The sequence below is a fragment of the Epinephelus fuscoguttatus genome, linkage group LG5, assembly GCF_011397635.1.
Source record: "Epinephelus fuscoguttatus linkage group LG5, E.fuscoguttatus.final_Chr_v1".
Lineage (NCBI taxonomy): Eukaryota > Metazoa > Chordata > Actinopteri > Perciformes > Serranidae > Epinephelus > Epinephelus fuscoguttatus.
The window spans coordinates 45452578-45470697 of record NC_064756.1 but is presented as its reverse complement, the minus strand read 5'-3'; the positions used below and the strand labels follow the sequence as shown (position 1 = coordinate 45470697).

The window sequence follows — 18120 nt, the reverse complement described above, 5'->3', positions numbered from 1 at the left end:
ACTGAGCGGGTTTTCAGGGGAGCCAGGGTGGTGAGGGACAAGGAGAGAGAGTTGATATAATGAGTCACCAGGTCAGCAGGGGAGGAGGCTGGGGGAGGGCTGGGGTAGGAGCTGATCAGGGTGGAGAGATCTGTGGTGTTGATGTGTTTGATGTTTCTAAAGGAGATGGTCTGTTGTTCTTTGGCTTTGTGTAGTTGGGTGTGAATGTCAAAAAGTATACCTTTGTAGTCAGAAATGGGGAAATCGGTGACAGCAAGGTTAGTGGGAGTGATGTCAGTGCAGCGGATTAAGTCCAGTATGTGGCCTTTGTTATGGGTTGGGAGATTGACATATTGGTTGAAATGCTAGTTGCAGCTGTTTTTTGTTCTTTTACACTGTAATGTCCCTTTTTTAGTTCATAACTTTACTTAAAATCATTCCAGATTTTGAGCCATTGTGTTTACAAACACAATTTATTATATTTTTTTCTTTGTTGCAATGTTAATATTCAACCAGTGCCTCCTGTTTGTCCAAAAACTGGCCATGCTGAGACTGATAAAGCATATGACTGCACTCAGTATGCACAAGCAGCTACATAGACTACATAGAGGCTTGCTTGATCAAGGTTGATGTCTGAATTTTCCTTTACCAGCAGCTGCTTCCTACCGTAGTACAGTTTCCTTTATGTAACCCTCTTGATTGCTGTGTTGACAGAAAAGCTTCTTGTAAATGTGGTGCATTTGCCCACTACTACAGGAACGTCCTCTTGCTCGGCCCTCTCAACCACCGTGTCTCCACTGAGAGAGCGGAGTACGAGGAAGGTTCCTGTAAAATTACAGGCTCTGGATGTGATGTAATCGTTGCACGACCATTTTGACCGGGGCGACGTAGGGACGCCGTTAGCCAATAGCGGTGTCTGTAATAACTCACTAAATGGCCCGTGAAAAAAATATTTTTTCCAGCGGATGTCTTAGTTACAACATGAATGGGCTAACTGGAGTAGTTTCATGTCGTATCCGACAACGGGAGGCTTTTAACAGATGACATCTTGATGTTAGCTTTGCTGCTGCTGTTAGCTGTCCCTGTCAGCTGATGCTTTCTAGACATCGTGATTTCCCAAAACTGAATAAATACCACACATAGCAACACACAACTGCTTTGCTAGTCCATTTATTTTGTGACTTCGGTGTTTAACAGCAATATAGACCTAATATACAGCTGTATATAGCTTAGCATTTCCGGTCCACCTCCCCTTTGCTTCTCCAAAATGGGAACATGCCAACAGCGGCCTACTGTATGGAATACACGCCCTATGCACAAGTACATCACACAACCCCACTGTAAATAACTACTTAATTACCCTTAAGTCACCATGCATGTATCGGAAACAAACCCAGAACAGGAAGACTTTACATTCATGTAGAGAAAGTAAACAGCAAACAACAACAGTCCAAAAGGCAATTCCCAAGTAAGGAGAGCATCTTGCTGAAACTACATACGCAGATAATTTTTCAGTCTCTGAACCTTGTTTGAAAGGTTTCCAGGATCAAGCTCCAGCAGGACTTTTTGGAATACCTCAAAACTGAATTTGAGATTCTTGGGGTATCTCAGATCCAAGACATACAGCCCCTGGCAAAAATTATGGAATCACCAGTCTCGGAGGATGTTCATTCAGTTGTTTAATTTTGTAGAAAAAAAGCAGATGACAGACATGACACAAAACTAAAGGCCACTTTCTGGCTTTAAGAAACAGTAAAAGAAATCAAGAAAAAAAAATTGTGGCAGTCAGTAACAGTTACTTTCTTAGACCAAGCAGAGGGAAAAAAATATGGAATCACTCAATTCTGAGGAAAAAATTATGGAATCACCCTGTAAATTTTCTTTCCCAAAACGAACACCCGCATCAGATTAGATCTGCTCGTTAGTCTGCAGTTAAAAAGGAGTGGTCACACCTTGGAGAGCTGTTGCACCAAGTGGACTGACATGAATCATGGCTCCAACACGAGAGATGTCAATTGAAACAAAGGAGAGGATTATCAAACTCCTTAAAGAGGGTAAATCATCACGCAATGTTGCAAAAGATGTTGGTTGTTCACAGTCAGCTGTGTCTAAAATCTGGACCAAGTACAAACAACATGGGAAGGTTGTTAAAGGCAAGCATACTGGTAGACCAAGGAAGACATCAAAGCGTCAAGACAGAGGAATGGAAATGGGATTTACATACAGAAAAGCTAAACGAAAGCCATCATTAACACCTAAACAGAAAAAAAACAAGGTTACAGTGGGCTAAGGAAAAGCAATCGTGGACTGCGGATGACTGGAAGAAAGTCATATTCAGTGATGAATCGCGAATCTGCATTGGGCAAGGTGATGATGCTGGAACTTTTGTTTGGTGCCGTTCCAATGAGATTTATGAAGACGACTGCCTGAAGAAAACATGCAAATTTCCACAGTCATTGATGATATGGGGCTGCATGTCAGGTAAAGGCACTAGGGAGATGACTGTCATTACATCTTCAATAAATGCACAAGTTTACGTTGACATTTTGGACACTTTTCTTATCCCATCAATTGAAAGGATGTTTGGGGATGATGAAATCATTTTTCAAGATGATAATGCATCTTGCTGTTGGGAAGAGGAGGAGCTAAATATGATCATTGGCAATAATTCATAATTATTAATATTAATTATGGATTATTAAAATATTTGATTAATTAATTAATTCATAATTAATTAATTATTACATAAGCATAATAATCGAATTAGCTTACAGCGGGGCACCACCGGGAAAACCGGACCAATGATCAGACGTAAATTCAGTCTCAAGAGTGTTCACTTAGGAAGCTAATTCTAGGGAGATATCAGCAACTATAAGATGAACAGGAAGGAGTGGAGCTCAGGCACTGACTTTGTCAACCAGCTTCATCACAGTATACAATGAAAAACCAAAGCAACTTCTCTTTGCAGTATAACAGGGTTTATTCACACTGATGACATTAATTTACAACCAACATCAACATTGCTCTATAAACCCTATCAACTATAAAACATTACCGAATCAACCAGCAAGCATCAAGAAGGGTGTGTGTGTGTGTGTGTGCGTGTGTGCGTGCGTGTGTGTGTGTGTGTGTGTGTGTGTATGAGGGTGTGGGAGAAAGTGGGTGAGTGAGCGAGAGTGTGTGTGTGTGTGTGTGTGTGTGTGTGTGTAGGTATGTCTGAGCGAGTGGGTGTGTGAGAGAGAGAGGCGTGTGAGCGTAGCAAGATGGCGGCTGTGACGCTGCGAGCTACGTCACGCAATGGCGGCTTGCCAAGAAAGCATGCACTCACACAGGAGGGGAGCCGGTAGAGAGGGAAGTTCGAATTGCTCGGCTCCAAGTGTAGGTTAGTGGAAGAGAGGAAGAGAGAAAGGGAAGCACTCAGAAGTGTGGTCACGCAGGCGGTATTGAGATGCAGTAACCCGTCTGTGTTACGCAGAGACGCGCTTGGCTCAGCTGGTGAGCAGCGTGAATCTAGACATTGAACCAACACAGCCGAAGTACTGATCAATCCCGCGTGCGGGGCGACACAATAGCGGTCAGACGAGGTCGGATCACGGCGTATCACAAGCAGACACAAACGGGCAGGAGAATAACAGACAGCAGCAACACAGGCAATATTTTTACAATATCAATGCAGCCAAAATCGGACGCGGTGGTCCGTATCAACAAGCCCTTACAAACTTAAAAAGAAAACACACGCTAACTACTATCTGCCCAGAGCTAAAGCCTCTTACTGTTGCAGAAGGTGGAGTGATGTGTCGGTCGTTCCTCGTGCGTCCTTTGTTACGGCGGAGGTGAAGTGGTTAGCGGCTCACAGCGGCTAACGGGTCCTCGGCGAGGGGCAAGTCTCTGACGAGGCGAGCATTCCGGCTCGTAGCGGGGAATCACTCGGGGAAAGAAGGGGGCCCTTGTCCTTCTTCTTGAAGCAGGCAGTCCTTGTTATCTACCAAACTTCGCATCCGCGGGCATCCGGGTGAGAGGGTCAATCCATGGTCTCGTACCGGGCTATTCTGTGTTCCTCGGCGCACAGAGTGAGGGAGAGGAGAGGAGATCAGCTCGACCAGCGAGGGAAATCCGTAGGCCTAAAACGCGTCTAACTGTGCACAGTAATAACTCTTTCTAAAGCGTTCGCCACGTGGGACGAGTTGCTAAGCTTTAGGAACAGTTGTGGGTACTTCTATTAGCTATGAGGATCACAGCCAGAAGCGTTTCCCTCAGGTACGCTCTGTGATGATATACCCCGGCGTGACGTCACCAGTGCGGGGTTGGCCGTGGCAGATTTCACCCAATGGGAGCTGTGTATTTCAGGGGACCTCTGCTGGTCAGCTGGGGTGCTGTGTTGGGGTTTGAATCAGCTGATTCACACAGAGAAAGGGGGTTGACTGATTCCTTTGTTCTTTTGGGCGCCAACATGTGGTCTCAGGCTTTGATTGTTACATGTAGGCCCAAAAGTTTATGGATAAAGTGTAGGCCTTTGTTATAAATCCTTGTACGGCACAACATTGCCATAGAGCAAAAACTGTGAAAACATTCCTTGAAGAAAGACACATAAGGTCAATGTCATGGCCTGCAAATAGTCCGGATCTCAATCCAATTGAAAATCTGTGGTGGAAGTTGAAGAAAATGGTCCATGACAAGGCTCCAACCTGCAAAGCTGATCTGGCAACAGCAATCAGAGAAAGTTGGAGCCAGATTGATGAAGAGTACTGTTTGTCACTCATTAAGTCCATACCTCAGAGACTGCAAGCTGTTATAAAAGCTAGAGGTGGTGCAACAAAGTACTAGTGGTGTGTTGAAGTGTTCTTTTGTTTGTTTGTTTTTCATGATTCCATAATTTTTTCCTCGGAATTGAGTGATTCCATAATTGTTTCCCTCTGCTTGGTCTAAAAAAGTAACTGTTACTGACTACCACAATTTTTTTTCTTGAATTTCTTTTGGTGTTTCTTAAAGCCAGAAAGTTGCCATTTGAAATGACTTCAGTTTTGTGTCATGTCTGTGATCTGCTTTTTTTCCACAAAATTAAACAACTGAATGAACATCCTCCAAGACTGGTGATTCCATAATTTTTGCCAGGGGCTGTAGGTCAGTCCCAACAGATAGCAGCAGGCTCTGCTAAGATCTCCAAGGCTGCTGAGGACAGTGATGCCCTCAGTCACAATCCCTACATCAGTAGGTTCCTCGGCTGACCCATCTTGGTTGCGGCTCACGTAAATCTTCACCACCTCTTCTGCCAGTTCCAACTCTAAGGTGGTATCTGTGTCCACATGTCCATATAATTCCAACACTGGAAAGTCGATATCATTCTCATTACGAACGGGATGTTTTTCAATCACATCAGCCTTAAAATCTTTCCATGAATAGGACTTGTGTTTCCTACTTCTGTGTGTCGTGTAAGTCCCATATATGTTTGTCTTGAAATCACATCCATCAAAAGCACATTCTATTGTTTCAAGTCTTTTCAAGTGGGAATTAATATGTTGAAAATAGTCTTTGGTATTAGGATAAAATGAGTCGCAAATTTTACATCGGAAAGATTGCACCACTTCACACTGTTCAGTTTCTTGCAAACTGTGGGATCTAAACAAGTGTACGCGCAAGCTAACCCAGGTCTTAAAGGAGCAAGGACAGTTTAAATGAAGACAGGGTACTGAATATCCATGACTAAAGGTTCCATGTTCCACTCGATAATGCTTTAGAAGTGCTCCTTTTGATGAATCCACAAATGTGCACCCAAAAAAGGATGATGAATAGTGTACCATAGGGAACTAACAGACTAGTAGAAAGGGACAGCTCAGATATATCAGACATATAAAATTAGTAAAAGTTTGTATTATGTCCAAGACTTTTGTAACTAGTAACTGCTCCCTGTCCAATGCAATCAAACATGGCCAAAATCCAGGTGCTACTCATGTCATTCACTGCTTTCCTGAAATTGTATTAAACCAAATAAATATCTTAAAATCTTTTTTTTTAGTGTTTACATATTTTATCCTCCTGGAACAATTAAAGTATGACATTTACCTTCTCTGTTTCGTTATCTTTGTTCACCTCCTCTCCATTAGCGGTCGTGGTGCTGTGAAAGAGATATTGAAAATATTTAACATGTTTGAGGAAAAAAAAAAACAACTTTACTTGTTCTAGCCATTATCAAGTGTTCCCCCCAAAATATAACAAAACATAAGGACTGTCCAACTTATCCAAATTATGAAATAGAAAATGCCTTAATAGAACAAGCAGACTAATAATTGAAAAGTTCTGTGAATTTGAAATTCTGAAACCCCAAAATATAACACTGGATAAACAAGGCATATAGTGAAGAGATATGAACCATGATTTTCTCATCCCTCCAAACTAAAAGGTGTGTATTATTCGGATTTTATTCTCATCCAAACTCTTATTGCTCTTGTTCTTCAGCATAACTCTTATTTCTTAATTTGATTTTTTTTTCTTTAAGTTTTTATTATTTAAATTTAGAGCAGGACTGGAGCAGATTTATATTTTAAATATACCGGTAACCAAATATCATCTCTTGCGCAGCAACAGCAAAGTCACAATTAAAACTCAATATCTGAGTCAGTAAAATCGATAATATTTCTGATATGGAAATACTGTGTGAGGTTTAGAAAGAGTGTAGAAAACAGTCATCCTCCTGCCCTCCCTCTGCTGCAGGTGCTGCAGGTACAGAGGGAGGTTGTTCAACAGTAGCTAAACTTGCATTAATTTACCGAACTATATGAATCAGTACAAACTAAGAAGACGTTATGAACACAAACACTGACAGTTCGCTAAGTGACCCAACATGCAAGCTGTGGCTGAAACAATAAGAAATGCGGTCAAAGCCAAGTGGAAACGTGGCTTCAGCCTGACTGCTCTGCGGTAGTCAAACACACCGAGGAGGAGACAGAGAAGCGCGGCCATTAACGACAGCAAGACGAGACAGAGAAAAACACATTTACTGCAACCGTTTAACACAACACATTAGTCGAATGAAAAGAAGAACATGTATAAGCTGAGACAGACTTCTCTATCAGGTGTAGCAGTCTCTAGCTAGCTTCTCTGTCGCCGCTGTCTGTTACGTGTTTGAATGGTAAACCCCGCAACGTTACGACAGCACGGCTGCGACAGTATTCAAAATGTTACACCTTACAAAGTTACGTATAAATGCAGATAGATTCAATGTTTGACTGCTGGTTGATTTTTGAAATCTGGCTACTTACCAGGATGAAAAAAAATGACTCATTCCGTCAATGGCTGCCACGGTCCTCTTGCTTGTTACCAGACGTTGAGCAGACGGAGAAGCAGCTTTCCCATGAGCACGTTCGCTTTGCGCGACTGTTAATGGCGTCCACATCATAACGTTAGGCGCGTAACTTACTCAATTTCTTAAATTGTTGTTAGAGATGAAGAATACTGATTTGGAATGAGTAATAATTGTAGTTCTTGAAACTGATCAGTACAATTACTCCATCGGCAAATATTTTGATTAAAGTATATAAAAAATATTAAGGATATCTGATAAATGTAATTTGTTAGTCAAATCCTAATTTCTTTCTGTGAAATAAACTTAGACAATACATTTACATTTAAGACAAAAGTAACTGTTGGATTTTTAGGCATTTATTTTGGTATGTCCAACTCAAACAACCACTTAAGTGATATTTAGAGATTTTATTAAGATATTATAGCTTTTAATTATTGTGATATTTACTAAGCAGCTGAATTATTTTTTAGAGTGTATAGAGATATTTCAAATAAAATGTGGCTTCATGTGCAATTTATTGGCAGACAGTTTGATGTTTTCTTTCTACATTTTTATGAAAGACTATGAAAATAGTCTCATAAAATTTGAAAGATATGCATAAATTTGTTATGTCATAGTCACTTGCTTAGTATGACCAGAGATATTGGATAAAGCGAGATACCCCACTCAGCTCACTTCCCGATTCAGTGACGTCAGCGCCACGCCCCCGTAGACTTGCAGCAGCTCTGAATATATTGTCGTCAATGAGGAAAATGAACGTGATCACAATTTATGGTCAATTCTTTCACCCTATAGTCACTAAAGTAAATATTGGATTTGTTTTCCACAAGCCACACATCTTACCAACATTCTGACATTAAAGCTGCATTTTTCATCTGCACAGATCAAGAGAAAATTAACTTTGTTTGAGCCCTGTCCATCTCAGAAAACAAGTTCTCGCAAGATCTTGTGATCTTGATAAACAGGCGGTAAAATCACAGTTAGCTTACAAACAGTTATTTACCGCTAGTAAATAAAAAATGCCCAAGCTTTGTGCAGCAATAGGCTGCAATAATAGGAAGAATGTATTTTCATTCCACCTGCTTCTCAATCTGCATACACAGACATACACAGACATACACAGAGCCTCTGTTCAACACCGTGGTGGGGAGGGGGGGGGTTGAGGGAGAACAGGCTTTGATTGGAGTGAGAGCTAACCATGCCCACATAGGAGACAGGAAGAGTAACAGTTTTCTTAACATTGGATAAGCCTACGATGGGGTATCTCCTTTATCCAATATCTCTGGTATGACACTGTAGTGAACAGTTGAAAATTATTGGAAAAAGAAATACATGCCAGGGCTGCATTTGCTGCCATGTTGGCAATGACAACAAATGACTAAACCAAACAGTCAGTAAAACAGGCTTTTCAACAACTGTGAATCACCACAACCAAGAGAGGTCCTTGAGCATACAGTCATAAATGCTACACAAAGTATGAGGTTTATTTGTCCAGTAGTTTGTGAGATTAGCTGTGGACAGACGGATACACACACTCAACACACACATATGCACACATGACCAAGCGCATGATCCAATCCAGGCTTTTTGCCTGGTGCAGATAAAAATAGACATCAAGCTTGTGGTGATGGGATAGTAGAAATTCTATTTAAAGAAACGTAAAAAACTATGTAACTTTCATGTGGAGTTGTAATTTGAAAAGAGAATGACAGTAGTTGTGTCAGAAACTGTTTAAATTATAAGTTATCATTCGTCATAAGTGTCTGTATCCTGATCTGAACTCCTGAAGTTTTATCAATAGTTATTTGAGGACCGCATAAATAATTCAGCTCCTGACTATGCATGTGTTTTTCTGTTTTCAGGACAAGCCCTCCCTACTGTTGCGCTGACCTGTATTCTCTGAGGACAGGGGAAATGGTCAAATCAATTCAGTTTAAGACGGCCATCTATGATCTTCACTGCAACAAACAGTATGTCTGATCTTAAAAACCCCACAAAAAAACTCAGGACCCTCATATTTTATGCCACACCAGATGTTTACTTTCTGTTAATGGACTGTGTTCTCCCACCTCCAGCATTCTTGTTGTGAGCCTACAAGAGAAGATTGCAGCATTTGACAGCTGCACCTTCACTAAGAAGTTCTTTGTTACAAGTAAGAAACCTTTTTTTTTTTAAAGACTTACAGAGTTGTTTTTCTGTCATACTATACAGAAATGTTCTCTATAAACCACAGTTCAGGAGCAGTCAAATTACAAAGTCATGTGATCATTAATGTTCCAGTATAATACCTGTTTTAAGGAGCTTTTTCGTGTCCATGAACCTGTTTTCATTGGCATTTTGATCTTTTAGGGGTATTTAGGGGTATACCATTTAGTTCCTGGCAGGAAAATGAAGAATGTTTTTTTTTTAAAGGGGAACTAACATTGTTTTTCAACCTGGGCCCTATTTTCCAATTTACTTTTGTTTAAATGAGTGATAGGATGTTCAATATTTGACACTTCTCCAGTATGAAGCTAGGGCTGACCTGCCTGCAGCCCGTGAGTGCATGCTATATTAAATAATAAGGCACCGGGACAGTGTCAAACAACGTCAAAATACGTCCGCTAAAAGTGCATTTTTTTTCACACAGATAGGCTCGGATTGTTGGTATAATTATCCGACAACATAACGGAAAGGAGAAATGAACGTCTGTCTTTACCTTTAGCTGGATTTGGACATGTTCCTCTGCCTGTTGCTGCTCCCTCTCTCTCCTCGTCCGCTCTTCAGTTTCAATGAGTTCTGCGTCCGTGTACGTCCATGTACTCTGTGTTCAAATAAATACGGGCGGTCATCAAATCCAAATGGCTCATCCAGATCTGGTTGGTCAAAATCGGGTAAAAATTCGGACATGTTTGTTGTGGCAAGTCAAAACACTTAAGCCTGATTTATGGTCCTGCGGCATACCTACGAGGTACCTACGACGTACCTACGTCGTTGCCGTGACGCCGTTGTGAACCCTTCGAACTTCTCTGTCACTCCATTTCGTTGCGGTGCAATTCACTGCCAGAGCGGTAGGGGGCTGCGTTCCTTTCCTGTATGGTTATTGTTGTTTCTAGTTGATTCTTTGTTTAGCTTCCGGCTATTCCGGTCACAGTGAACAATGGCAACCGAGAGAGACAGAATCTTGCTGGAGTTGGAGTTGTTGTATGTCGAAGAAAGTATGTTAATACTGCAACATCTACATCGCAACAGAAGATGTTTAAAGATGGTGGGGATGGCACAATCTGGAAATACGGAACCGGAAATGCGTTGCTACCAAGCAAACCAATCACAGCCCTCTCGGTCTGCTCTGGGTCTGTGTCTCCTTGATGTGTAGTTACATTTTTTTGGGAGGTGCACGTCAGGCTACGCCGGAGGCTACCATAAATCAGGCTTTAGAGAGTGAACGTCTGGCTCTGAAATCTCACATCTCGCAAGATTCTTCTTCTTCTTCTTCTTCTTCTTTGGTGTTTTACTATACAGTCTGTGGTGTTTTATGGCAGCTGGTCTCACGAGACATGAGTTGTTGCAGGAAGTTACCGCTGAAGCAAGCTTACAAATGCAACTGTTTGGAGTAGTCATGGCTGAATTTTTACCCGATTTTGACCAACTGGATCTGGATGAGCCATTTGAATTTGCTGACCATCCGTATTTATTTGAAGGGACGAGGAGAGAGAGAGGGAGCAGGCAGAGGAAGTGTTTTGACTTGCCACAACAAATATGTCCGATTCCAGCTAAAGGTACAGACAGAGGTTCATTTCTCCTCTCCGCTATGTTGTCGGAAAAATATACTAACAATCCGAGCTTATCCGTGTTAAAAAAAAAACACTTTTAGTGGACATATTTTGACGTTGTTTGACGCTGTCTGAGTGCCCTATTATTTAATATAGCGCGCACTCACGGGCTGCAGGCAGGTCCGCCTGAGCTTCGTACTGGAGAAATGTCAAATATTGAACATCCTATCACTCATTTAGACAAAAGTAGATCGGAAAATAGAGCCCAGGTTGAAAAAAAATGTTCCTCTTTAAGGTGTTGAATTGTTATTCAGATCACAAAGCAGTTAAATTTAATGTAGGTTGTCTTCATATGTAAATAATATTTTATTGCCAATGGAAAGGTATGTTTATCAAATGCTAGGCCAAACCCCAGAGGTCTGTACTGTATGCAGCGGCACAAATATGTAAGATGTTTTTTTCCCAACCCGTCAACACTAACAATGCCCAACATGATCAGCGACTCTGTCATGCTGGGATCATTAAGTCAAAGAAATACAAAGCCGGTCATTGGCAATCATGCCACCACCCTTCAAGGCCTGCTGTGCCTTATTCTCTGAATCTTTGCATTGTGACTAAACTGTTTTAATGGAAACATGAGAGGCCCTCCATTTGAAGCTCAACACAGGGAAACTGCTTATAACACAGCTCTTGCATCCTCCTGGCTGTACATGCCGTATCTGCTCAAGGAGGCTATGAAAGAAAGGCCAGACTGTATTACAAGGCCATTGCTGTCCACTTAAGTCGTTGACTGGAGTAAACTGACCTTACTGGCTAGCTTTAATGTGTCTCCTCTTTGTCTGCCTGCCTTCCCTATCAGTGTCTGAGCATCAGGAAACCAAACATGCTCAATAGTTATTAATCATTTCTGAATGCAGGGGCCTTCTCTTCAAAATGCAGTTTGGTCTGTTTAGGCTGTAAAAGCAGTAAACAAAGGCTCCTGTGATGTGTAGCTCCATTTTGGACGGGCCTTTCTACTGTTGTATGTCTGGTTCTTCTCCAGGGAGGTGATGGTGGACATGTCACATCTTTGTGAGCACTTACTGTTTGTCTTGTGTTTATGGTCTTGCTTTGCATTCAAGTGTTGTGTGCTGTGAGCTGGGACTTTCTTTCACGTTGGTTCAACTTGATGCCAAAGCCTTCTCTAGCTTTTCTGAGTGGATTAACTCACAATAAGCACGTTGTGTTACCTACTATGTTTATGTAGAGTATAGGCATGTCTTTGTGCATGCATTTGGTTGTATATTAGTCCCATGTAAATCAATAATTTCTTCCTGTGCTTATTTTTCTGAAGCAGACTAAGTGTTGGTTGAATTGTACTGTGACTGTTCCGCCTTTCAGGTTCAAACAAACAAACAAACAAACAAACTGTTCATACCAATATTATATTCACAAATTTCCTGTCTCACAAAATGTGACTGTCTAAGTTACAGGATTTTTGAGCTATACTTTTTGACCAATTAATAAATACAGAGGCGTGTGATCATAGATTGTAAAAGGTGTATGAGAGCAAGGCTGCTGTTTATAGTATAATTATGCAGTATGCTACAGCAAATGATGGCACAATACTCACACAGTGCAGAACTGTTTGTATTGTTTGACTGCGCACAACACCCCTTCTTGAATTCACTACACTGGCTTCAGTTGAACTGAATGGGATACTGAGCTAATATTGGCAGAGGCTGATTCTAGTTTGACCAGCCCTTTGCCCCACTGCTGGGGTGTGAGCGCTGGTGTGGCTCCGCTGTTAGGAGAATGACAACAAATTGCAAGGTCTGTTGGGTTGGGCTGGACTCACCACTGACATCTACCGCAACAACAGCAACAGTGCTAACAGAGCTGGCATTGTCTACAAAAGGGGAATTGACCCCACAGTATCAGAATATCCACAGTGCAGAGGGGCAGGGACGAGCTAGTCAGTGGGATACACATATGCAGTAAAGGCCCTTACACACCAAGCTGACGGTTGGCCATCAGTCAAAGTTGGGCCATTGGTGAGTGTCTGTCGCCCTCATCAGTGCAGCGTGTCTTGCAGTGTTGGCCCTTGTCAGTGCTAGTTGGCTTTTTTTTTTCTGATTCAGCATGTTGAATCAAAGCGGTGACAGTGAGTTGTTAATGTGTTAACTGGCTAAATAGCATCAAGACGGTCTTCCTGTTTCCCTTTTTGAGTGATGATACAGACTACCGCTGTCTGCTGGTATGGAGGGGTATGTCTTCTCATGCAGGCGCTGAACATACATGCTTGTTAGCCGTCAGTTCAGTGTGTTCATGTGCAGTGTTTTGGCCGAGACGCTGTAGTCAGAGGGCTCTTGTCACAGCTAGTTCTCTGATGTCACAGCTGTACAATGAAATAAGTAGGGCTGACCCCAAGAAATTCGAAGCTTTGGCGTTTTTTTTTTTTTTTCCCGTTTTTTTGGGGGAGGCCTTAAACGTAACACTAACCCCCACCATTCCGATACTGACAACGAGCGCACTCGGAGCTGGCAGACATGACCAAGAGGTCATCAGATGTGTGGTTGCCCTTTAAAATATGCCCCGACAACCCCCAGAAAGCAAAGTGCCAGATTTGCCAAAAGCAATTGGCATATCACAACTCAACAACAAATTTGGGAAATCACTTGAAAAACGTAAGTAGTAACTAGTAGGCCTAATATGCATTTTCCAGTTCCACCGGTCTGCTCTGAGTCTGGTGTCAGAGACACTTCTGATGTTCTGAGTTGCACATCTGTTTGATTGTGCTGCAGTGTGTGCCGAGGGTTTTAATTTAGTGTTCAATCAAAAGTTAAACACTACTTATCACTGACCATTAGTGTTTTTTCGTTTGTGAATATTTTTTATCTTAATTCTAGTGTTGGAAGAAACTATGTTTTTCGCTCCGAAGCTTCAAATTGAATGGATTCGATTGTCAGCCCTAGAAATAAGATTGAATAAATCAGTATATGGGAAACACTGTGTTACTGTATGAAGTGTGTGCCGATACCCATTTTGCCTACCCCAGCTTTAACCAAACAGACAAGGATACTTGTGCAAAGCAATTTCCAAGTCAGGCCCTAGTGTTTTTTGGTTGATCAAGATAATCCTACCCTTTCCTTCAACAATACAGTGGCCTTACATGTGGAGCGGGATGATCTGAGACGTCTAATTTTTTCAGCTAAATCAATTTCTGATTTTTTTAAATCTCAATCGTAAAAGTGGACTAACAATGTCTTGAGCTAAAAGCATGTTTTGTAATGTACAGATGATGCAACAATTTTCGCAGGATGCTCAATAAACTGAGCTGCTTGCAAGGCTGTTTTGGGGCATACAGTAGATCAGTTTGTACAACATGCACAGTTTTGACTCTGTCAGGTTGTCTTGCTCTGTCAGGCCTGTCTGCAGTGACATCAATTCAATCAATCAGTTTTATTTATAAAGCCCAATATCACAAATCACAATTTGCCTCACAGGGCTTTATAGCATACGACATCCCTCTGTCCTTTGGATTCTCGCAGCGGATAAGGAAAAACTCCCCCCAAAAAGAACCTTTGATGGGGGGAAAAAATGGTAGAAACCTCAGGAAGAGCAACTGAGGAGGGATCCCTTTTCCAGGACGGACAGACGTGTAATAGATGTCGTATAGAACAGATCAACATAATAAATTAACAGTAATCCGTATGACAGAATAAAACGGAAGGAGAGACAGAGACAGACAGAGATGCAGGACAGACAGTAATGACAGTAGCTTACAACAACATTAATGAAAGTAATAATATTACAATAATAATTATGGCTATTGTGGTACAATACGTTGAAAGTATATATTACTATTGATAGTATACATATGTGCCAATAATCATGTGTATAATAACAGTAGAAAATTTGACTAATGATAACAGCAGTAGCAGGAGGCATCAGGCAGGACCAGGGCAGCAGCACAACCACACACATCACACTATCCAGGCACCGCTGCGATATAAGTTAACCTATGGACATATGGTCTGGTGACACACACTGTTGGCATGCTGGAGTGCCAGGCCTGTACAGTTGTGTGGGAAACACAATGGATACTGTAGGGCCTTGATGCACAGATTGCTGTATGACAATATAGCAGTTACTATTATTATTATCATTATTATTATTATCATTATTATTTTTGTTATTATTAGATTACTTTTTAGGCATTTCTGCCTTATTGACAGTGACAGAGATAGACAGGAAAGACAGGGGCGAGAAAGGGGATGACATGCAGCAAAGGGCCATGGTGAACTCAGGCTCAGGCCACTGCAATACAAGCTCAGCCTCAACTCTACTTGATGAGCTACTGGGGCACCTGGGAGTTACATATTTTGGTAGAGGTAGTTGTTCTTGTTGTTAAATGGTAGGAGCAGCAGCATCGGTAACAATAGAAGTTTTACTTTGTAAAATTTTGGTACATTTGAAAAACGGAAAGTTAGAATATGGAATATTAGACGATGATCAGCTATTGCCACACTCACAGAGGTCTTTCAGGGTTCAGCCTCAGAAGCCTGCTTTCTTTTCATTTGATTCCACCCATCATGTCTGTTTCCTCTCTCCGCTGAGCCCCCTGCTCTACAGCCAGGATGTCAAACACATGTTATCTCACCACCCGGGCTCCCCTCGGCCTTGGAGAGACACAAAAGGCTTCTCTGCCATTACCAGCAGCCCTTGTGGCCTACCTCAACCCACTTTCTCCCCACCAACCCCTTCCCCAGCATGACACACTAAATTACTGTCTCCACCTCATCTGCTCCCTGAGCACTAAATTGTTGTCAGCAAGCCATTTTCCCCACACCTCCATGCACTTACACTAGCTCAGTGTGTGTGTGTGTGTGTGTGTGTGTGTGTGTGTGTGTGTGTGTGTGTGTGTGAGATGAGGGCTTCTGTTCTCAAACACAGCATAGCACAGCACAACGATATCAATCATGTCTCCAGTCTGTTTACAAGCATTTTTACCTGTTTTTGCTTGATTCTGTCTCGCAGCAGAAGTGATAGCTGCCTCTGGAGTTAAAGCTCAGTTTTTTGTGTTAGTCACAGCAATCCACATTCATGTTTACACAGAAACAAATGCATACATTGTTAAAGACATTTATGTGTTTGGGAAGGCACAGCTTTGTTTGTCATTGAGGATTAGTGGTTGCTGTCTTTATTTTTGCTGACATCATGTAGAGCTTTATTCCTATCTTTATCAAAGAGCATGATCTTTCAATTTGAGAGCAAGGTTTATTGGTTTCATGTTCAGATTTTGTAAGGCTTTTCCTCAAAACCTTGCCCTTGCATTTAAATCGCCCCTGCTTGCACTAAGATTTGCTCTGTATGCTGTATGCTTGCTCTCGGATGTGTGCTACGGATTTCCTGCACTCCAGCTTCCGCCCTTCTCCCCGCACTCAAGCTGCCTCTGTGCACTCTTGAATCACCTGCTTTCAGATCTCATCTCTGCTCTGCTCTCTGATTTTTTGTGCTACAACCCTGTCAAAATTCCCCAATGAATACTATGTAGTGTTGACCAATTCAAAAGCTATCCCTGCCTAGCTGTGGGTGCATTTGCTTTCTTTCTTAGAGTGTCCCATACAGGTGGTTATTCTTTAACTGCGTTCATCACCCTCAAGGGATATATTAAATGTACTTCCCTTGCTTTATTTATGATTTTTGAAATAGAAAGACTGTTGATATACTGTATATTAACTCATTATTTAACTGTACTCACCAGCGCCTGTACGTTTTACTCTAAGAGCTACATACAGTATGATAGCAGTCACAAAGCACACTGGCCTCATGTCTGTGTGCTGGAGGAGAAATCGACATCACCTTGGATGACTCAGCAGACTCTTACTAGGAGATCACTTGCAAACATGGACCACCAAAGTCAAGGACCTCAAGGAAGTTTATGGTGCTATTCCTTTCTTTAAATTGAATGGATAAAGTCATATTTGTGGCACATAATACATCCGTTGATAATATGCCTGGTAGAAACAGATCAAATCCAAGTACAAGCACAGCTATTTCATTTCAAGTGAAAAAATTACAAAATCGGAACATGAAATCAATTAATGCTCATGCTCTCACATTGAAAACCATGCTCTTTAATAACGATAGAAATGAAGCTCCATAACAGCGCACTTGTTTATTTGTCTGTGTGTGTGTGTTCCTACAGGGATTATTGTGTTAGTCAATCAGCAGTGGAGCCATTCTCAATTTATTGGGTACCACAGTCTCCATTAGGTCATACTATTCACACACACTAGCATACAAACATGTCAGCCTCATAAGACTCCTATTTATCTTCCCAAACAAGAGACAAACACAGGCACACAGTAATGGTTTAAGTTAGTTACAGACACCCTACATGGAGAGGGCTTATGGAAATCCCTGGTTTTGCTTAAAAACTTTTGATATGTGGTTATTTATCAAAATGTTTATTTCTGTTGTAATTATCATTGGTGGCCCTGTTAGCATGACCATCTATGTACTTTCAGGCTGCTATCCCTGCCCTGGCCCCAGCCTAAATCCAATAGCTCTGGGAAGCCGCTGGCTAGCCTACGCTGAGAACAAGGTAGGCAACTCTCTCTCTCTCACACACACACGCACACACGCACACAAACACACACTACTCATCATTGTCATCTACTGCGGAAGTGCCTTATCAGAAAAGCAACATATTCACAATCCCAAAAATGCATTTGATATGAGTCTTTAATCTGTCTGGATAAACAACTCATTCCGAGAAGGGTCCAGAATTTTAAAATCAAAAGAAAAATATGAGTTTTCTGTTCCCTTCTGTGTCATGGGATTGTTAAGTACTTAAAAAAATGTCCCATTGTGGACTCTGCAATACATTTAATGCATCGTAGTGTTTTAGTGCTGGACCACTTAAGTAATTGACAGATGGGGCCACTGTTTGTGTGACTGCCTAAGGATTTCCAGAAATGACAAATCTATTTTTTTGAAGAGTAATACAGGGACAGAGCCATTAAAGTGATATTGTATTTGAAATTAAATCAGTGCAGATTGGCTGCTGGGCTGTCTAATGTTTCTTTCAAAGCAAAACCAATT

General features: G+C 41.6%; 1 protein-coding gene across 7 annotated transcripts in view; it reads left to right on the top strand.

The window, feature by feature from the left end:
• Positions 1 to 18120, top strand: part of bcas3 (BCAS3 microtubule associated cell migration factor) — a 937438-nt gene that overhangs the window by 126211 nt on the left and 793107 nt on the right. For all 7 annotated transcript variants that reach the window (XR_007449398.1, XM_049576752.1, XM_049576750.1 and 4 more), the window contains exons 8-10: positions 9142 to 9249; positions 9355 to 9431; positions 17544 to 17620. Coding sequence is in view for 6 of the 7 variants with exons in the window: in XM_049576752.1 (XP_049432709.1) it covers positions 9142 to 9249; positions 9355 to 9431; positions 17544 to 17620 (262 nt within the window). In the remaining variant the exon portion in view is untranslated. The remainder of the gene's footprint in view (positions 1 to 9141; positions 9250 to 9354; positions 9432 to 17543; positions 17621 to 18120) is intronic.